Genomic DNA, 23,175 nt, shown 5'->3' with positions numbered 1-23,175 from the left:
GCACACAGCCAACTGCGGCACGTCCACACACATCCCTCACACCCCGCATCACCACACGTCTCCTGAACCACATGAAGCTGCTTCAATTTAACTGTAACGGGCTTCAGAGCAAGATCGGGGAGATAACCGTCTTCATGGGAAGGCATGGCATATTGATAGCTGCGGTCCAAGAGGCGAAGTTGCACAGCAATTCAACACTGTTGAATTGTGCCGGGTACAACGTGCACCGTCGAGATCGCGGGCGGGACAATGGTGGAGGCTTAGCGTTCATTACGCACCACACCGTGCAGTATCGTCTTATCGAAGCAGACATCGACCGCAGCGATACCAATCTAGAATGTCAGGGCATTGCTATCCGGTCAAAGCGATGTTGAGCTCGAAATATTTAACGTTTATATACCCCCTGTCACCTGCTGCCCGGTAGGATATCACCCTGACATAGGTGCGCTCATCAGAGGTGAAAACCGTATGGTAGTAGCCGACTTTAATGCGCACCACGACCTTTGGCACTCAAGCCTGTCAAACGATCGTAGGGGAACTGACTTGGCTGAGCAGATAGATGATTCGACATTCTGCACAATGAACGACGACGCACCCACCAGGATTATGGGCAGCTGCTGCAGCTCGCCAGATATAACAATAGTCAGCGCTGGTCTGGTAAACAGCATATCATGGCGACCTATGCTGACTTTGGCATCAGACCACCTGCCCATAGTCATCTCGATCGATAAACCAACCGACTTTGCATCCGCGGAGCACCGAACATATATCAACTTTTCAAAAGCTGATTGGAAAGGCTTCACGGAATTTACTGAAAACACCTTCGCTGCCCTCCCCACACCAACTGACGTCCACCTTGGTGAACGTAAGTTCCGCAGGGCTGTCACCGCTGCTGCAGGCCGCTTCGTACCGGCAGGATGCATCACCGACCCACGCCCAAATTTCCCTGCTGAAGCAGCTGTTCTAGCCGATGAGCGGGACAGCCTTCGTCAGGCCGATTACGGAGATCCCCGTATCAAGGATCTCAACGCGGAGATTCGGCAACTAGTAAACGTACATAAGCGGAAGAAGTGGGAAGAGCATCTGAAGACCTGCAACTTCACCTGTGGTGTGAGTAAGCTTTGGTCAACCGTGAGGTCACTGCCCAATCCGACGAATGCACGACGACAGAGTCGAAATTTCTTTCGGCGACCATGCTTCGTCGGACCCGGAGCGATGCGCGAGCTATTTTAGCCGGTGGACAAAGCCAAGTGTGCCCCCCTTGCTTTCACTTGCGGTGAAGTTCAGGTGGCCATCGGGAAGGCTAAAGCCTCCAAAGCCATGGGTCCCGACGGAATATGCATGCTGATGCTGAAAAATTTGGGTTCTGCGGGGGTAGCGTACCTAACGGAGGTCCTCAATTTGTCCATGGACACTCTCATCATCCCAGACATCTGGAAGGTGGGGAGAGTGGTCTCACTGCTCAAACCGGGGAAACCCGCCAACATAGGAGATTCTTACCGTCCGATAACACTCCTTTCCCCGGTAGCGAAGACACTAGAGGCCTTGCTACTCCCGTATTTCACAAACCACTTGACCCCAGCGAAGCATAAGCATGGTTTCCGTAAAGTGCACAGTACAACAACAGCACTTAACGTTATAAACACTCAGATAACTCGTGGCCTTAACCGTAAACGTCCCTGTGAGAGAACGATTCTAGTAGCGTTGGACTTGTCAAAGGCTTTTGAGACTGTCGGCTATTCCACGCTTCTAGAAGATATAGAGGCTTCCTCTCTCCCACAGAGGCTCAAACGGTGGTCGGCAAATTATCTAAGTGGTCGACACTCGTCGGTAATGTTTAGAGACAAATCGAGCAAACTTAGGAAAATAAAACAGGGGGTTCCACAGGGTGGTGTCCTTTCCCCACTACTGGTTAACTTTTACATTTAAAAGCTCCCTCAACCACCAGAGGGAATCTCGATGTCTCTTACGCCGACGATTGCTCGATCATGGCGACTGGGAATGGAATTGATGACCTGTGTTCGAAAGTAAACGGATATCTCTCTGAATTTTCTCGCTTCTTCACTGCAAAGTCTCTAGCCCTCTCCCCTACGAAATCCTCTGCGACCCTTTTCACAACCTGGACGAAGGACGTCAGGCTACCGCTAGGAATTCACGTCGATGATACACCAATTCCGACGGTGAATAATCCTAAAATTCTCGGAGTAACATTCGACAGCCTGCTCTCCTTCTCTGCGCACGCAACCGCTATTGTCAATAAAGTACAGAACCGCAACAAAGTCCTCAAGTCGCTAGCCGGAAGTACTTGGGGCAAAAACAAAGAAACGTTGCTGGCAACATACAAGGAAATAGGCCGGCCGGTTTTAAACTACGCAGCACCAGTGTGGTCGCCGGGGACTAGTAGGACGCAGTGGACGAGGCTACAGACGGTACAAAATACAGCACTTAGGACAGCGACTGGATGCCTCCTGATGTCACCAGAACACCACCTCCACGACGAGGCGAAAATACTCCCAATTCGGGAGTACATCACGATGCTCTGCAAGCAGTTTCTTGCTGGGAGCCACAGATGTGGCCACCCAAATAGACAGCTGCTTGCAGAGGAGCCCTCGCCGAGGCACGTCAGGAGGCATCTATATGAACTGACGGACGAAGTCCAGAGGTTCATTAAGCAACCTCTGGACCCGTCAGCGCACAGACAGGCCCTGAACGGCATTCACAGGGACGCAGTCTCGAGTTATGTAGACTCAAGACCTGTGAATGCCCTTCTAGGCACACAAACACCGGACATTGACGCGACGGAGCTCCTTCTGCCTCGGGAGACCAGGACAACAATAGTCCAACTTCGCTCTGGCTACTGCAGCAGGCTAAATTCCTACCTGAGTAGGTTAAATGCGGATGTGCCGAACGAATGTCCGGCATACGGAGAGACCCCTCATGACTCAAAACATCTCTTCGCATGCCCGGAAAACCCCACAACCCTAACGGCGTCGTCCCTATGGACCGACCCTATAGAGGCTGCACGCTTCTTGGGGCTGCCGTTAGTGGAACTTGACGACAACGACTGAGATATTAGCCTAACTGAGCGGGGTTGTTGTAGCCGCTACAACAACAACAGCAGATGAGCGATAATAAACATTAGGATGTGCTATTTTTATTTATAGTTATTTATTAGTGATATCAAATCTAAATATGTTAAAATAATTATTGTGTCAAATGTGATGTAAATGTACAGATGTAAGTGTTACTGTAGAAGAATTGTATTCGTGTATGTGTGTATGATAACTAATTGTTTCCATACTGCAATATGTAACACTGTATCTAATGGTTGTGTTTTTTATGTTTTTTTTCCAAATAAATAAAAACAGACTCCCCGAAGAAGGCGAAAAACAACGCCGAAACGCGTAGGAGGAAAAAAGGAAACTTGTTTTTGCTTTTTTAAAAACTACCGGCCGGAAGAGCTCCTAAAATAACAAAAAGCTAATTTGAAAACTGGCCCGAAAAATAAATAAGTTTAGGAATTATATTTATATGTTTTTTGTTGTAGAATGAACCATATTTTTATACGAAATTAGCGGAAAAATATTAGAATGAAAATTGTTGCATATATTGTGAAAAATTTGCTGTGCCAATACTTTGTTCCGGCAGTGTATGTAAATATATATCTTTGTATGCATTTCAGTTGTGTTGTTTGGCATGATCTTTCACTGTTGTCCTCTCAAATCATGTACATACCTATAATTTTTGTACATTTGTACATAATTAATCGACTTTTACTATATGCCTGAATAACATAATACATAAATCGATTTATAGTAGTATACTACATACATACATATATTTGTGTTGAGGCTTGTTGTGTCCCATACCAAAATTGGTGATTTCGCAAATGAAATCAGATCGAAGTGCCGTGCTTAATTGTCAAGTAAGCGAGCTGCTTATTTGTTGAGTCGTTAAATCGTCTCCGCTATCTCCGGCTATAAATGCTGAGCTTTGGCCGACCACCTTTCGCCTTCAAAACGCTTAGCGCTTCTCAGTGCATTATAAGTCAATGCACGTACGCTATCCCATCCATTCAATATAATTTTGCTGTCGCATCACATTTGCTTTGAGAATGCGAGAAATGTGAATTCAAGTACTTCAAAAGAGTACATTCCGATAAAAATTTCCGACTTTTAATCCAAACTGTTCAAACAGATTTAAGTAATACTACATATGTATATACATATTTCGAGCTTTTCGGAATAAAGATGTTCATGTTTATAGATATGCTATAAATTTCCATACATACCCCCCGCATTGGGGCAGTATATTTATGATCTAAGAGTTTAACATGAAAATTTTTACTAAAAAGTCTTTTTAAAGCTTTGAACTTGACATGAAGTTTAATACCTTTTATGGGTATAGCAATATTTCAACAAAATGCATGCTTGCAGGGGTATACGAATCGTGGTAGCTTTTTTCTTTTTGATTTCGTTGAAGTAGGTATTTAGGCCGTTGCAAAACTGAATTTTGTACACAAGATAAGTATGTATGTATATTTGAAGCATTACACAGATATGATGAATATGCGAAATTTCAGTTTTAGTTCTTAAATTTAAATAAAAGAATATACTTAGTATCGTCACCCTTACTATTTTCTTCAGTTTATATAAGGCTNATGGCTCATTCCATCTCAAATCACCCAGCCCGGGGGAAAGTGAATTTAAGTTCGCGATAAAACTCACAGGGATTGTTCCTTGAACAATTTAAGGAGACACATACTTTTTCTTTTTGCTCAGGAATGCGAATTTTTCGAATAATGAATTTGTTTCTTTTTGAGTACGAACGCTTCTTTTTTCCTCTCTTAATAGCAACTTTTGATGAAATCGCTTATAACTGCCGCAACACAGCAAAGATTTTAACGATTTTTTTTTTTAAATTGCAGATATTGATCTACTGAATCGATCTAGTGAACTAAACATCAGTAATTGTTTATTAATAATTAATTATTGTTTATAAACAAAAAAAAATTTTTTTTTCAAATTGATTTTTTTCAAATTACTACATCTTTTTTTTCTCTCAATCTTTTTTGTCTATTAGGGAATAGTATAAACTATTTTCAGTACGAGTAGCAATATGCTAAAATTCGTCGTTTTCGAGTTAGGATTTTTTTTCTGAAAATGCACGTACATATATGATGTTAGCAGATTTTCGTGCCAGTTGAGGACGCAAAAATTGTTGCCCATTATGATAAAGTTTCCTTGCTGGAAATTTTTTGGGGTTGCCCGATCAGAGCCAAAAGTTTTTCCCAATTGGGCTCTAATTTTGGCCCAATTGGGGCCCAATTAGCGATTTACCCAGTCTACCGAAGATTTCCCCAACCAGTGCTCACAATTTGCTCAAACTCATTTTACTCAACTTCGGTGTAAAAAAAAATTCATAACTCAAATTATTGTAGAGTGCACCCCATAACATTATACTTAAATATTGCGCAATACTCAGAGCTACCATTGTGATTTTTTCCAATTTTTTTTGAAATGGCATATTTTCAAAAACTATTTTTTTTTAACAAAAAATTTGTATGGAAAATTTTTCAAGAAAAAAATTAAAAAATATTTTTTTTTCGCAGGGAATTTTGATGTGTGTATGTGTGATTTTATCGATAAAAACGTTTTAATTGCGTACGCATGTTCACTTTGAGCAGAGGGAAAGAGACACTTTGAACTACAATCAACCCAAATCTCTAATAGCGAAGATTTTTTTTTCTGAGTTATGATTTTTTATAGAAAATATACGTTTTTGTGGTACATACTACAATATTCTTATATTGTTTAACTAAATGGAACATATGTATGTAATATATCAGCAAAAAGTACAGCCGTGATCATTTTTTGTGTATCATATAGATATTAGAACACACTTTCCACCATACAGTTTCGAAATACAAAATCACATTTTCCCGCTTTTTATAATCGAAACTGTATGGTGGAAAGTGTGTTCTAATATCTATTTGATACACAAAAAATGATCACGGCTGTACTTTTGACAAAGTTATGGCCATTTAAAAAAAAATTCTCATTGTCAATTCGAATAATCGATTTTTGCCTGAAAAACAAAATCGCGTTTAATTCGGCCGAAAAATTTTTCCGAGCCAAAAGAAAAAATACGTGTCTCATTATTTGGACCAACAAACAATGTATTTGAGTTTGGTCGAAATTAAAAATCATGCTCGTACCTGACCGGTTGTTTGGAAATGGAAAGCATCTGTGGCAATTTGAAAAAAATCACTTAAAAAAAATTTTTTGTTTATAAACAATAATTAATTATTAATAAACAATTACTGATGTTTAGTTCTCTAGATCGATTCAGTAGATCAATATCTGCAATGTAAAAAAAGATCGTTAAAAGCCTTGCTTTTTGGCGGCAGTTATAAGCGATTTCATCAAAAGTTGCTATTAAGAGAGGAGAAAAGAAGCGTTCGTACTCAAAAACAAAAAAATTCATTATTCGAAAATTTCGCATTTCTGAGCAAAAAGAAAAAATACGTGTCTCCTTAAATTGTTCAAGGAACAATCCCTGTGAGTTTTATCGCAAACTTAAATTCACTTTCCCCCGGCCTGGGTGATTTGAGATGGAATGAGCCATAAGCAAAGCACAAAAGACATATTCTGCTTTTATGAGACACCATTGACCGATATCGTTCGTTATAAGTTCTTTTGCCGCTGTATTTTGTTCGAACATAACGCTCATTTACTACAAAACTTTCAACTCAAAAAACAAAATTTTTGAGACAATGATGCAGAATTACTCAATAAAACATGCTTTTTGTAAACATTTCATGCCGAAATCTTGTGTAGGTAGCTCTCGCTTGAGATGCGAATATGCGTCTGAGTGTCAATGCATCGTGAATTATAACTGAAAACTTGACATGCGTCTCCTACAAGTTGTTTGCATTAAATAAGGTTATACCTGTATCAGTATATAGTCCAAAATCAAATCGTCACTAGACACGAATAAAGGCGCGAGCTCAAAAGTTGACCGCGAGAAAAGAGGCATAAAAAACGTCAGTCTTTTTCGCGTCTTTTTTCGTCAATGCGTCCTTTTTCACCGTCAAAACAATGGCGCGCCTTTATTCGTGTCTAGTGACAAAATATTTTCTGATATGAAGGTTTTAAGTTTGGATAATTTACGATTAAATATTTACCGGACTCTTCCATATTCAAAATTCAATATCTTTGGTTCTAGTAATCGCATCGTACCCATTTTTGTTTTGTCTTAAATGTTTTAAAGGTTGTTCCCCTTTTCTAAAATATAGTTTTGTCTCGACCTGCTCGAAGAGATTATTTACTTTTATTGCCAAATTTGTTTATGTGAGTCCAAAAGTATATGGTATCGAATGGAGAGGTAATCCCTTATTTTTCAATGTATATGTACATGTAAACACGTACTTACTTTTAAGGAACATTTATCTACTTTTAGGTAAAATTTTTACACAAACTAGGTACAATTTGATGGAATATCAGCTGTAAAAGAGGACCAGAAACAATCAGTTGATTACTATTTGTTCAATAAACATACCTCAAAGTCAAAATTTAACATACCCAACAGGGTTGCAAAAAAAGATATTCAATTAGCACTCAATTAAGCACTAATCGAGCAATTAGGAATGGAAGTATTGTATGGTAAATCGAGCTTAATTATCGTATTAATCGAGAAAGCTTGGCTAATTGCTCGAATAACTGCCTGTCTGAACTTAGTATTAAACACACACTTCCTAACATTTCATGGGCTATGAAACTGTATACCCAAATGTTTTCTTTAAATTCATATTAGAAAGTTTGAAAAGTTTGCAAATTTGTTGAATTTTTCTATTTTATATAAAAATTAAAAAAAAGATAAATTGAAAAATATTGCTTCTAAATATTTATAGAAAATATCACCACGCTTGTTTGAGACTCTGTACATACATATGTACACAAAGTAATAGGTGTGAGATATTTTGACCACCTCTGAATATTTGTCTTTTGTTTATCTAATAGTTATTATTTTTTTGTTATAAAAGTAGTTTAGCTGGTTATACAACAAACACCATATAAATTCATATTTCAAACTTTGTGCAAAAATAATAAAACTTGTGCAAAGTTTTACCAAGATTTAAAACTTTTTAATCAGAATTTTTTTGTTATAAAAGTAGTTTTGCTGGTTATACAACAAACACCATATAAATTCATATTTCAAACTTTGTCCAAAAATAATAAAAATTGTGCAAAGTTTTACCAAGATTTAAAACTTTAATCAGAATTTTTTTGTTATAAAAGTAGTTTAGCTGGTTATGCAACAAACACCATATAAATTCATATTTCAAACTTTGTGCCAAAATAATACTAGTTGTGCAAAGTTTTACCAAGATTTAAAACTTTTTAATCAGAACTTTTTGGTTATAAAAGTAGTTTAGCTGGTTATGCAACAAACACCATATAAATTGATATTTCAAACTTTGTGCAAAAATAATAAAAATTCTGCCAAGTTTTACCAAGATTTAAAACTTTTTAATCAGATTTTTTTTTGTTGAAGGTGTTTCGCATTTTCTCCATATACAGTCCTATCACAGATTCCGAGTGAACTCTCCTCGTGAACAAATCTCACGTCACGAATTCGGGAAAAATGCTATCATCAATTCCGACGCCATTGGCTTTTGTTTGTTTTTATGTTTTGGTTTAATAATTCTAAATCAAAATAAAATAACTCGAAATCAGTGATACCATTCTCACGAATTTCGAATTTTCGGGAGACGATTACGACGGAATTCATGATAGGCCTGATAAAGTATGTGGCACAATTTTCTTTTATATGGAAAACACTGCCAGCAAACAAATTTTCATAAATGAACGGGATTTTTAGCAGCTGGAAACTTGCACTTTATTATACTTAAAAAGTATGAAATTTTGCGAAATTTTTATAATTTTTGTACAAAGTTTGAAATGTTAATTTATATAGTGTTTGTTGTATAACCAGCTAGACTTTTATAAAAAAAAATTAACCATTATATAAACAAAAGAAAAATAGTCAAAACATCGCACTCCTATTATTTCGTGGACAACTGTGTGTACATACATATATGTATATGTGTCATGTGACAATTTGTAGATATGAAATGGACGTTTCCACAGGACTTGGAAGTAGCTCACAAATTAAGATAAGCTTAAGTTGAAGACTCTTACCCTGTCATGTCGTGTTACTTTTTAATCATTGTTCTGTAATTATGTAAATAGAGTTAACACATCTATACCATATGGGATTGGCATGCTTGCAACATTAAAGATGCGTATTGAAATCCTTATAAAAATAAAACCAAAAGTTTTACATATTGCTTACATATACATACATACAGTCGTCGAAAAAATTATGTCCTCACCACACATTGATATACATATAGTTCATTCTTTAACAAAACCCGTGCAAACCCAAGTTTCAAACTTTTGCATTATTTAAACAAAAGTTCAACAAACCTTCGTTAAAATGTCTAGCTTTTTAATTACATGTGGAAGAAAATGCGCAACACCCTCCACAAAAAAAATTCTAAAAAATCAACGGTAATGTTTAGCGACTTGAAACTTGCACTTTATTATACTAAAAGTGAATGGGCTACAAAACTGCATACCCGAAAATTTTCTAAATAGTCTAATTTTGAAATTTTGATGACAATTTTTTGAAGTTTGATTAATTTTTTTGCAATTTGTGCAAGCTTTGCAACTTTTGTTATTGTGGTTTCTGATATAGATTGAATTATATTTTAAATGAAAATTATTAAAAATAAATAAATAAACATAATTTGCAAGCAATATCGTTTTGACTTTCGTTGCTAATTAGTTGCACGCATCTGTATTTGCCATTACCCATATTTGTATTTTACATTGCATTGAATTTTTTTTAATAATTTTTGGAATTAATAATATCTTTGAAATTACAAAGGCCTTCAAAATAAATCCTGCGGTCAGAGAGATAAAAACGCCACTTTAAATAAAAAAAGTAGATTTCAAACCTATTTATTTATTATTTATTTCATGGTAGGAGAGCTTCTCAAACAATATAGAAGCAATTTTTTCGATTCAAGTTGTTGAAAAGTAATGAATATCTAAATCCCGGGACTAATCCCGGGGTCGCGGGATTGTGACAACGCCGAAAAATTAACATCCCTAGTCTGGACACACATCATTGCAAGTGTCTGGACACACAACATTGCAAGTTGATAAAAGCGTTGCAATAACTAAAATTTAATAATAATAAAAAAATAATTGTTAAAACTTTTCAATATGTGGTGCGGCTATATTTTTTCGACTACTGTATTTTTTATTCATCGTTCATCATCGGTTTTGTTCACCGTATATTTCTCTCTTTGTGGGACAAACTCGACAACAACCACATAGAAAAAATAATCTCAACTAAAACGAAGAATCCGTGGTTGTTGTTGTGTTTCTCTCTCTGGGAGAGCAACAGAGACAAGTTCTGAACGCTTTTGAGTTGTGAACTCAACTTCAACTTTAGTTCAGACCTAAAACGATAAGGTAGTTATATTTTTCTGGTACGCTGATAAGTACTTTTATATTTGTTTCCATATTGAAGCATTATGCTCAACTACATAAATATTAATTTTTAATTATTTTTGTGAATGTAATGTCCATTTATCTGAATGCACATTTTTATTTACAGACTTATTCTGGTCTCTTCTGTGTTGTGGTAAACCCTTACAAAAAATTACCTATCTACACTGAGAAGATAATGGAACGGTACAAGGGTATCAAACGGCACGAAGTGCCTCCTCATGTATTCGCAATAACCGACACAGCTTATAGATCCATGTTGCAAGGTAAACCAGCATATTTATCTTTTAACTATATATAAGTTTCATTATCAAACTATAATGCCATTATTTGAGAGTTCTATTGAATTCGTAGACTTTTTTTAGTTTTTTTTTCAAAGTTCAGGACTTTATTTTGATTTATTTTTGTGTTTAGAATGTGAAATGTATGGCTGCATTTCTTTATTCATTCTGAACGTTTGGAATAAACTTTTTTGTTTACTTATTCTTTAGAACGTTCCTGATGATATGTAAACGTATATTTCAATGGCATTCTGTTTATTCTGGTTGTGAAATGGGTTTATCCGGAATGTATAAAGAAACGCAGCCTATGTATAACAAATACAATAACAGTGAAATATGAGATCATGAGAATCAGTCTATGTATGTACATTTAAAAAATAAAGATGCCACCTGAAATGTTTAACTAAGTATAAGGGTAGGTGTGCACCGTTCGGTTTTCTCATGATAAAATGAATAAATAATAAAAAAAGCTGGCAATAGATGGCTGCTGTAGGCGGCCGCTGTGGCTGAGTGAGGTGCTACATACTACTCCATAGGATCTTGGTTCGATCCCTTGTTCGAGCAACATCCAAATTGGGAAACACTGAAAAAGCTTCTCATAGAAACGGTTTGCCTGCGCAAGCGGCGTAAAATTGTATTTATGTTATAATAACGGGAATGGTTAAGTTATCTTTACAAATCATGAAATTTCCTTTAAAATGGCGCAAGTTCGTGTTTATTTTTCCATATTTTGCAGTAAATGCATAGTTTTGCATATAATGTAAAAAATACCTGTTTCTGCATATTTATTTCGCATATCTTAGTATATTTTACAATAAACGCATACAGCTTTGCATATAGTTTTGCATATTTCTGATTTTGCGGTGACCCTGGCTTACCATTTTTTCTTAAAAAACGAAAGCTACAGTTTTTTCCTTTTCACAACAAAAAAGCTACAATTAATGCCGTTGTAACCTTTTCAATATCTCAATTCTGTCGTCAATGGTGCATGGTGTCAAGTTAGCACTACATACTAAATTTTGTTCGAAAAAGGGTCAACTCAATTTTTCAAGAAAAACGAAAGCTACACATTTTTTCTTTTCACAACANTTCTATCGACTAGGTGTATGGTGTCAAGTTAGCACTACATACCATTTTTTCTTAAAAAACGAGAGCTACAAATTTTTTCTTTCCACAACAAATTTACAACAAAAAAGCTACAATTAATGCCGTAGTTAGCTTTTCCAATTTCGAAAAGTGTAGGGCTAACTTGACACACGTCCTTTTCAAGTGTATTTTTTCTTAGGCTTTGTACAAAAAATGACAAAAAAAGAAAAACTGTATAGGGTTGGTCGCATGAATGGCCGTCCCCGTCAACAGTTCCGAGTCTATTCGATATTTGGGTATAAGGCCTTATGTTGGACAGAAGGGGGAGTATAAGGGACACAAAATTTAGAAAATTAGCCTATGGTTACAGAAGATATGGAATAAATAATTGACGAAGATCTGCGTGCCAAATGAACTTTTCTTTCAAAGTTTACACTGCTGGCAAATGTAAATAGGGATTAAAATTTAAAAACTAATTAATACAACTAAAGTAAAATCTGTGGAAAATTAGCAATAAAATACTTTTTTCGCAAAATCTTCTAAGGAGCCTTTTATTTATCAAAAAAATCTGGATAACATTTATTCGTCGCCACGCTGTAGAAAACGTTTATATTTAAGTTATTTAGTAAGAATACAAAATAATTATTAATTACAGCCTTATTCTGTATCACGAACGATAGGCAACACGACGATTCGCCTGCGGACGACAACATCTCTGATTGTGATTTTATTACTCTATCGGTCGTCTTCGTCTTGCTTTTCATATATTACGTTGAAATGGTCCCGGTTGCGTTTAAACCGGCAAGAATGATGCCGCCGGAATAATTTTTGAAGCATTCATCTACAAACGAATCGTTCGTGTTGCTTATCGTTCGTGATACAGAATAAGGCCGTTAATATTTGTGGCACATTTCCAAGGAACAGTATTGGTTATAATTTTATATAGATAAGTTTCGGATTTTTATTTTCAAATTAGTTTTAATTACTTTTTTAATAAATAATATAGCCCATTATATAACAAAAACCTTGTTAATCCAAGTTTAAAACTTTGTACAAAAATTAAAAGAAAATCAGAGTTTCATCAAAATGAAACACTTTTTATTCAGAATAAAAAGTGTGGAATTTTTATGAAAACGTCCTGCCCAAAAGAGAAGGCACGAGTTGTCCCTTTTTATTATCTACTTTCTTTGATGAAACTTTGAAAATAAAAATAAAAATCCGACACTTATCCATAAGGTTACCCCTAATGAAAAAAAATATATTTATTCAACAATTTTTATTGAGCTCGAGGCCGTTTTTAATGAAAAACTTATTGTGGAAAAGCAACAATAATTTGAAAAAATGGTAGAAGTGATAGGTATTTCGGAAATCACAACATTTCCTCATCAGATTTCCTTCAGTAGGATTCGAACCAACGATCCCACTGACTCAGCCAGTTGCCTACGCATTGTGCTAAGTTAGCCTTGTAAATTATCGTTGCTTTTTTCCCACTTTTTCATTTGCTAAGCCAACACAATCAAGCGCAGCTTTTCCGCTACTTTACACTTGATCATGTGGTTGTTGGTTTTGTTGGTTTTTGCTAATAATTCTATTTTTAGAATGTTTAACTTTTAGGCTCGTCCTTAAGTTATTTGTTTTTGTTATTTTATGGCCTTATAACAATTATATTCAACAATTTTTATTGTTTTTAATGAAAAACTTATTGTGGAAAAGCAATAATAATTTAAAAAAATGGTAGAAGTGGTAGCTATTAACAATGGATACAAAAAAGATCTGGTGGACAAAATTAGAAAGGACTCGGAACGAAAAACAAACACCGTATCCGATGTAATATTCGAACCACTCAAGATTCTGTACGGAAAACATAAGACGACCCCTGGATAAACGCCAACGCGAAGATACAGACCCACGCCTCAGAAACCAAGAAAATGAAAATAACTTCTATCGTTGACGTTAAATAACGGAATAACGGAAAATAAACTAACGCAATCACGAAAACCAAAAAATTAAAAATAACGGATTTCTACCCGCCGGCGAATACAAGCAACCAAAAAGCACCTACCTGCGAGATAATGAAACAAAAGCTGACGCACTTAGATCGTCGCCTGTGTAAAAGATTGTCGTATGTTGATTTCGGCAGGTTGTGGGAAATCCCGATTGAAGTTTGGAATGCAATTTCTCAAAAACGCGAAGATAGATATTCTCCAAGGTCTCTGAAAATGTTACTAGCTCACAATATTCTAACATTGTTTAATTTTTAATGTTTAATATTAATTAAATTTGAGTCTATAAAGGATTTTTCGTTGTAAAATTTTGTCGTAAACGTCATTTGTCCATAATTTAGCAGCCACTTTGTATGAAATACGACAAAATGGGCCATATCGCGAATTTCACGTGAACAAATACTCCCAAAAGTTATAAAGTAAAACAAAAACAATTTTTCCCAATTTGTTTTTGTTTTGCATGTTAAATTATGGGAATAATTTATTCACACGAAATTGGCGATAGGGCTGAATATGATCAAAATTTCTACTTAATTAACGACACTTTTTACTCAAGGATATATCCAAAAATGGAGAACGTCATTTTTAAGATATTGATTAGTTTAATATGGCTGCATCACTAAGTAAATTTTTACTAAATTATCGAAAAAATTGTAGTCAACATCTCGGAAACTAAAGGAGATATCTGAAAACTGATAACACCAATCGAACGACCTTATTTCAGAATATATAACTGCATCTAGAACTAAAACTCGTCAAAATTGTGCTTACGACAATCTTTTACCCAGGCGACGAGATGGGTATGTATGACCTAATGACAGTTAAGACAGATAGTAACACGAATAATTAAAAGCACTAAATTTTTTATTCCTGAACTGTTTTTTTTTTATTGAAAACTGAATACATTTACCTTTTTAAAGTGCTCAAAAAGCCTGACATTGATTGAAAAACCATGGTACACGATAATACTAAAGCTGAGAAAAATATGAAATCATCATCTATATCAATATATCATTTAATATCTAATAATAATAATATTTAATATCATTTTAAATAAAGCATAATGTAGAATTTTTCTAATAAATACTTAAAAAAAAAGAAATGCAAAATAAAAGAAATTGGTGTAATTTCGACATTTTTGGTCGAAAAAGCTCAACCCGGAACCTCTAGGAATCACCTGAAGGCTTTTAAACTAATTACGTATTTATTTATATCCCCAACCTCACCTTATTCTGTGTGAAATCTTTTGGATTCATGCATTTCAAATTTTTCATACAACGAAAAGGCCACTCTAGTATGCACACATACTTCTCTATAAATGTAGATTAAATGTAGTCACTTTACCGCAATTGCGGTAGATCTACTACATTTTGGGTTATTTGTCACTTCTACCACAACCATCACATATAAAAAAAAAAAAAAACTACCACAATTTTACTGAAATAAAACTATTAAACTAGTTTGCCAAAATATGGCCTTCATAGAAGTTGAACAGCCACTTTTCTGCTGAATCTCATGAAAATTTATTGTGAATATCGTGTTTGTTGAAGAACTGAGGTGCATTTCAAAATTTCTATTACGTACATGAAGGATAAGCTGCATTTACATGAAGCAATTTTCTTAACGATTCAACATCGCCTGATAAATATTTTGTGAAGTTGGTTACCACCGGCAACCAACGTTGAACGAGAGCAGTGAAGTGTTCAATGTGTTTTAATTTTTATAAACCAGAAAATACTATTTATGAATCAATTTATTCGCACTTAAAAACGTATTGCACTTATTAACATCACACTCTGTTTTCAATTCTTTAAAACACCAACAGATAATCAGAGTTCCGTTGATAACAAACTTTTGCCACAGTTTAACTACTGCCAACATGGGCAAGCGATTTATTTGTGGCCTAGAAAGTTGAAACATGATTTACGCGGGCGAATTTGATGAACCGATGTTGAATCGCTTATTAAATCGCCTCATATAAATGCAGTGAAATACCTTTATATTTTGATTCTCTATTGTGAACTGGTGCAAGAAAACTGCCAAAACGTACACAAGTACTTTGAATGCAACTGAAAATAGAAAAAAATTTTAACACGAAAAAAGCTTGAAACTTTTGGCTCACGCAATGAGACAACGAGGACATTTGCAATCTTCGTCAAAACTCTTTAGCGAACGACGTCGTATATGGCGCAGAGGCATGGACAATGACAACGACATGGACATAGTGCAGCGAATTAAAATGCAGCGGCTCCGCTGGCTTAACCATGTCGTTCGAAAGGACAACGACGACCAAGCTCTGAAAGTATTCAACTCGGAATCCGCTGGTGGTAGAAGAGGAATAGAGAGGCCCACTACGATGGAAAGACCAAGTGGAGAAATAATAGACAAGAACAGCTTCTTCGTTTAAATTTACAACGAATAGCAAACAAATACCACCGTCATTCACAATAGTACCTCTATCGGGCGTGTGGAAACGATAATNCCCACTACGATGGAAAGACCAAGTGGAGAAATAATAGACAAGAACAGCTTTTTCGTTTAAATTTACAACGAATAGCAAACAAATACCACCGTCATTCACAATAGTACCTCTATCGGGCGTGTGGAAACGATACAACGAAATCTCATTTTATACGATACGCTTGCAAGCGAAGATTAGATCTAACGATGTAAATTTGCATAGCGGGTGAGTTCCAAGCTAGAGTGGCAAAATAAAAAAAAATTAAATATTTTCTTGTGTTCTATTTATTAAAATAATGTGATTACACACTTGCAAGTTTAAAAAAACAGAGCTCGTAAAGCCATCAAAGTAGTCTCTCGCTCTAAGGAGTTATATTTTTTAAGGGCTCTCCGAGCGATAGCGTTCATTCTATTCACCATAAACTCCTCACATGTTTGGCTCACTCATGAATTTGCATTCGGCGTATTTGTAAAATGGTTTATTTGTGTTGATGGCAATTTTTATTTTTAGTGAAAAATATTTATCACTCACATGTTTAAAACACAAAACACATTTTTACACAAAAAACCCGAAAAGCTTTTTTCGCCAAACTTTACAATTCAAAAACTGACAATGCAGAAAACACCGAATCTAAAAAATCGATGACAAACAACCAAGCAAGCAAGAAGCACAAATATTCCACCGTCTAATTCTCTCAAGGCAGGATGGGCAAATTGAGTTGTCATTTACGAATATCGCAGTCAGGTGTTTGTTCCACGTGAAGTGAACAGTCAGCAGTCCAACAAGTTGTATGCAATCCGGTCTATCAGTGAGAGCAAAAAATTAAGTGTACCTCCTTCTGAGATTGAAGGCAACATCAGTTTTGCCCCATGCATCCCCTCGATGCCTACGAGTCATTGCTGAGCGAAGTATTCACCCAGTTTCTGATTGTGGCTTCGATGGCCGAGGTGGGGAGTGCTATAGCTGGTTGCGGATTGAGGAATGCCTCGTCTAAGCCAACTATAGCCAAATGGTCAGATGTTTCATTACCATGTACTCCCGAATTACCTGTCACCCAGAGTAAAGCAAGCTCCTTATGTTTACCAACATAATTTAATAGCGACTTGCATTTCCGAACCCGTCTGAAAGTACTTAATTAGAGGGCTGGACAATGCCTGAAGTGCAGCTTTGCTGTCCCTGAAGACACGTAAATTCCTTGCCCTCCTTCACCTATTTTCCACCACGTAGTCCATGTCTTTGAGAATTGCATATACCTCAGCCTGGAAGACCGAAGCATATTCACCCAGAGAAAAGTAAAGCTTATCATCTATAACTTCGAAAAAGACCCCAGATCCTCACCCTGATTCAGTTTTGGGGCCTTCAGTAATGTGTGAGTCCTGACTCAGTGCTGGAATAAAACCAGCATTCAGCTTTAGGGAACTCAACATTATATAATCTCTTCAACAAAGATAGTGGTGGCGTACTGTCCTGTGCCATTGAATATACACAAATGCTTAGATCTCTGTCGAAAGCAACTTCCGCCTCGCCTCACTGAGAGATATATCAATATCCGTTTCTTTTTAGTCTGCAGGTGACGGTAAGTGCAGAAGTTCATCAAGAGCACTAGGCACCACTCAAAAAACTTTAAGTTAAATATAGAGGCTACCAACCACCCATAAGATTAATTTTCGTGGACCCTCACTTACACCCCCATATTTTTTTCACGCCAACGTAGACCCCCGTCGAGTCTTCCGTGGACCACTTTGAGAATCACTGGTTTAACGCAATCTGACAGATGAAGCAAACCATGAATATTAAAACTAATCAGTTTTTCTCTGTAGATTGCACCAAAATAAGACACAAATTCTTCTTACAGCTTTTGGGTGATATCTGCCTCTACTATACACGACTTTTCCGAAGCCAAAAGTCGTATGCCAGCGTGTAATAACAAAAAATTATAATATATGTCATCTTAAACGCAATCTTTCAAAATAAATACTCCAGAGTATAACAAAAACTGTCGGAACTCCGAACCGAATTCGGTTGGCACGTAGCCGGCAAGGGTATCAAATTTCTCGTTCTTTTTTTTAAGATTACCTTTCATAGGTTAGGTAGAAGTTTTTTTACCACGCCCAAATTAACCAAATGCATACAGTCTAAAGGGAATTGCGAGAGCATTCCAAAATTGGACTTCTCCAGAACGCTCTTTTTATCCTTGAGCTCACTACTATGGTGCGATTGATCAGATCGCAATTCGAAAGAAAGATCAGACCTCAAAGCACCAACTTCTTTTGAAAAAAAAATTCTGCTGGGCGTTTACTTGCCTTCCTGGCAGCATTTTGGGCCACCGCTTTCACAATTGAAATATTTAACACCAGTTACATAAGCCCGAGCTGGCGAATCGCAAGTGAAAAGTCTGACCTCAAATTTTTTTAGAATATGGTTCAAACCTACTTTGACACCGTTTTCTCTTAACTCCTGTACTTCTTTCCAAAAGTGGTCAATTTTTTCTGGGTTTTTAAAACCAGAGAAACAAGCAATAAGAAATGGAGTCTCACTGCTAAGTCCCACAATCCAGTCTAGAATTGGCCATAAAACCCTGTTAGGGCTATTGAATAATTTCAAACCATCGATACCAGTGTCTATGAGAACTTCAGTCCTTCCGCACAGAAAATCAAAAGATTTAGATAGAAAATAGTCCTGAATACCTATATACAAGAAATCACCATTAGGCACAGACTTAAGTGCAATACTTTCCTTATTTGTATTTAATAAAGTTTTAGCACAAAGAAGCAAGTCCCTAACTCCTATGAGACGTAATGTTTGCATTAAACCATATGAAGCATTTTGGGGTATATTAAATTCTATTGCCCACGATCTTAACTCAGAACTTTTATCTATGCCGATAAGACCTACGGCATCTGATACCTCGGATTCCCCTATCACGTACAAAACCATCAACAAATGAGAGACTACTAAAATTGGACCCACAGTCCATACAATGTGTTTGCGCCACTGCACCACTAGGATCGGACGCACTGTCTAGACAATAAGTTTCCACCGCCGTACTAATAGGATTTGCACTTGAGTTTTCACTACACCTATCCACACTCTCGTTTGCTTGAGCAAGTTCGTTCAGCCTTCGATATTTTTTAATATTTAGTTCATTAGCTTTCTTTTCCTGCTCAAGCAATTTGCAAAATGCAGTTTTTGCATTTTGTTGCATTAATTTATGTTTTTTCTTATTATTTATATGTTTTAAGTCTTCACTTTAACGTTTTTGCACACACTAAGTTTTTGATTAAACTTTAAACTTTTCCTTTGAATTTCGGCTTTGTGTTAAGTTTTTCCTATTTTGTTAAAAATTCACGGCGTTTTATATTCAACCATGTGCCAATCATTTAACAATTTCTTTTATTGACGTTTCTCTATTGCTTTAAGACAGTATTGTTCTCTCTTTCATTCGTCTTATGTCTTATGAAGAACAAAGAAGAAGAAGTAAAAATTCGTGAAATGAAGGAAAGCGAAAACTTGACAAGTGGCTTTGGGTGTGTTAGTAAGATTGCCAGTTTATGTGATTGTGTTGGTGTTTCGGTTAGGCACATCTTGCCGGGAGATTGACGAGGGTCGAGTTTTGTATGGCTTATCTCTTTCTAATTACAGATTAGACGAGTTAAGGTCGTATTATCCGTACCATGAAAATGGTGTTAATACTTTTATTTGCCGCCGCCCTTTTACATTTTATTTATTTTTTGTCACATAAAAAGTTCAATTTATAAAAAGGCTGTTTTTTTGTAATTTGGTTTACAAACTTTCTTGTGCGTTTTCTTCCATAAGAAATTCAGGTTTATACAGAAAGTCAGATAAAAAAACTTGAAATTTGGATGAAAATTTTTCGTATATTTGTAAATTTTGTGTAAGCTTGAAACTTTTGCTACATGGTTTTGATTATAGAGTGAAAAATATATATTATTTTAAACCATAACAAATAAATTTTAACTTGAAAAACATTGTGAATATTAAAAAAATAAACTAAAAATAAAATGAACATGTGAACGCTTTTTTAAGTCGCTGGATGTCAACAAATTTTGTCGTTAAAATATGGCATAATGAAACCTTCAAAATTCAGTTTTCCTGAAATGCGATTTTAATCATTAAGCCCTGATTTTATTTTGTCTATAACTAAAAAAATTATCAAACATTATTTTATATGGAGAAAATGAGCGACACCTTCAGCAAAAAAAATTCCTTAAAATCAATGGTAAGTCCTAGCCACCACAAACTTGCACTTTGTTATACTAAAATTGAATGGGCTAAGAAACTGCATACTCAACTTCTTTCTAGAGAGCGTAAATAAAAAGCACAATATTTGAATGAAATTTTGCCGAATTTTCTTTAATTTTGCACCAGGTTTGGAACTCTGATTTTTGGGTTTTTTGTTCTAGAATTGACCATATTTTTATAAAAAATTATCGAAAAATAAAATAGTTGCCCGTATTTTAAAAAATTCGCTGTACCTAAACTTTATTGACTGACTGTATTGAAATGTCGGCCGCTGTGGTGTAGTGGTAAGCAGTGCGCGCTTTCACNCTGTATTGAAATGTCGGCCGCTGTGGTGTAGTGGTAAGCAGTGCGCGCTTCCACTGGCGCTTACACATATGTTAGTGTTTGGCCGAGCTTCTCCTCCGATTTGTGGCGTGCGCCTTGGTGTTGTCACACAAAGCGGAGGGACCTACAGTTTTACGCCGACTCCGAACGGCGATTGTATTTTTATAAGAAGCTGTTTTTCATGGAAGAAATACACTCGGAGGTTTGCCATTGCCTGCCGAGGGACGACCCTTGTTAAGAAAAAACCTTTTTCTATATTTTTTGCGATGTTGCCAGAGCTTGGACCCAGGCGTTGCGGACTGGAAGCGCGCACTGCTTACCACTACACCACAGCGGCCGACATACTTATATAGTGTTGTTTTTCTTAAACAAGTAAGTTTTAAGCAAAAAACACAACCGACTTCAAGACTCATATAAAAATTTAGGAGTACCGTTAATTTTTTCATGATCAAATGATCGGATCTAAACCAAATTAGTATGGGACCCCATGTGAGACACAGACTTTCCAATAGAGCATCATCGAAATCGGTTAACGTGGTCCAAAGTTATGCGGTAACATACATAAAAAAAAATATTCCTACGAATTGATAAGCTTCTCATTTTTTGGAAGTCGGTTAAAAAACACGTAATTAACTATATTAAAAGATAGATTTTTTTCAAATTTTCACTATTTTTTTAATATTGATTTGTTCTGATATCTTATAATTTATTACGTATTTTTTTTAAAGAAAAACATACATTTTGATTTAAAAAGGACATACTCCCGTTTTTCTAGAAATATGTAGATATTATTCNTTTGTTCTGATATCTTATAATTTATTACGTATTTTTTTTAAAGAAAAACAAACATTTTGATTTAAAAAGGACATACTCCCGTTTTTCTAGAAATATGTAGATATTATTTATATACGTATACCTACTCAATCAAAGGTATTTCAATTACCTTCCCAACCATATCCACGTTTTGAAAATCGGTTCAATAATTTTCGAAAAATAAGCTTTTGAAAATATTGAAAATCCCGCTTTTACCATCCCCTTGCACCGGCCCTCTTAATATGCAGCAAAACATAATTCATACCATCAAAATCAAGAATAAAGGGCGAGCCACACCCAATTTTTATTTTTTTTTCTAGCTCATCGGGGCCCTATTCCTTGCTTTTACCAAAATCACAGATATTTATACTGACATTTTTCTGAATATTTTCTTTTTTGTGGCATAGAAAATATAAAAATTACTTAAAACTTCTAAAAAAAAAAATTGTTCGCTTAATCGCGCTGCCATTTATATTTCACAGTTCAATTTATGTTTAAAACTATGCTCGGAAAAACTCTTAAATTGTTCTTATTCACTGCAGTACCCACACTTTCCAGTGATTTAGGATTTTTCTCTTTTTAGATAGCAATTTAGACGTACACGCACACAGCCTAAATATTAATATTTGCGTTGTCAAGCGCCATTATGCAAATTTATTAATTGTGCGCATGCGTTACCAGTCAAGTCGCAAACGACCAAATACGACGAGGAATTTTGAATACACAAGTACTTGCGATTACTACAAGCATAGTTGCCAACTTGGTGCTTTAAGCACTAGATTTAGTGCTTTTTGAAAATTAAAACGCCAAACAAATTTATTTAGTGCCTAGTGCATTTTTTAGTGTTTTTTCTGAACTAAAATTACTTCGAGATACATAGTTAAAACCTGAAATAATTTGAAATATTTAAGGCTGTGGCAGCACTGAATTTAAGAATCTACAAATTTAAATGGACTAAAATACAACCATGATTGATAAAAAGCTGAAGTTGCAAACCCACCTTGTTAAATTTTATTCGCGTTGAAAATGCTAGTACGTAAGTAAGTTAAGTATTTCTTTTTTTCTTTTCTAATTATTTGTACAAATTTTGCTTTTTTTTACCACCTGAGTAAAACACATCGTTTCTTGGTGCTGAATCCAAATCTGGCCTCACAATTGCTCTAGCACTAGAATTTTGAGATATCCTAACCTCAAAGTGTCAAAAACACGGTTTTTAGCGATATTTGAGGTTATATAATGAAAACATCAAATTATTTGCTCATTTCTAATTAGGGCATCATTTTCGTTTGATGCGATTCGATTTTTCTTTCTCGAGATATACCAGTTTTAATGTGCAGTACTTCGGTATTATGTTATGAAAA

At 35.6% G+C, this 23,175-nt stretch overlaps 1 protein-coding gene and 1 long non-coding RNA gene across 2 annotated transcripts in view; one reads left to right on the top strand and one right to left on the bottom strand.

Moving 5' to 3' along the window:
- LOC108364513 (myosin heavy chain, non-muscle-like) overlaps positions 1 to 23,175 on the top strand; it is a 103,338-nt gene that overhangs the window by 21,680 nt on the left and 58,483 nt on the right. The window contains 1 exon segment of the mRNA XM_017618217.1: positions 10,693 to 10,849. Coding sequence (XP_017473706.1) covers positions 10,693 to 10,849 — 157 coding nt within the window.
- The window catches only part of LOC108364514 (uncharacterized), a 14,044-nt gene continuing 5,092 nt past the window's right edge, over positions 14,224 to 23,175 (bottom strand). Inside the window, exon 3 of the long non-coding RNA XR_001847770.1 lies at positions 14,224 to 14,236. This is a non-coding gene — a long non-coding RNA (uncharacterized LOC108364514). The remainder of the gene's footprint in view (positions 14,237 to 23,175) is intronic.

This window comes from Rhagoletis zephyria, unplaced genomic scaffold (assembly GCF_001687245.7).
Source record: "Rhagoletis zephyria isolate East Lansing unplaced genomic scaffold, Rhagoletis_zephyria_1.1 Rzeph_scaffold_01578, whole genome shotgun sequence".
Lineage (NCBI taxonomy): Eukaryota > Metazoa > Arthropoda > Insecta > Diptera > Tephritidae > Rhagoletis > Rhagoletis zephyria.
Note: the sequence above shows the minus strand (reverse complement) of the source record. Positions and strands in the feature narration are given on the sequence as shown.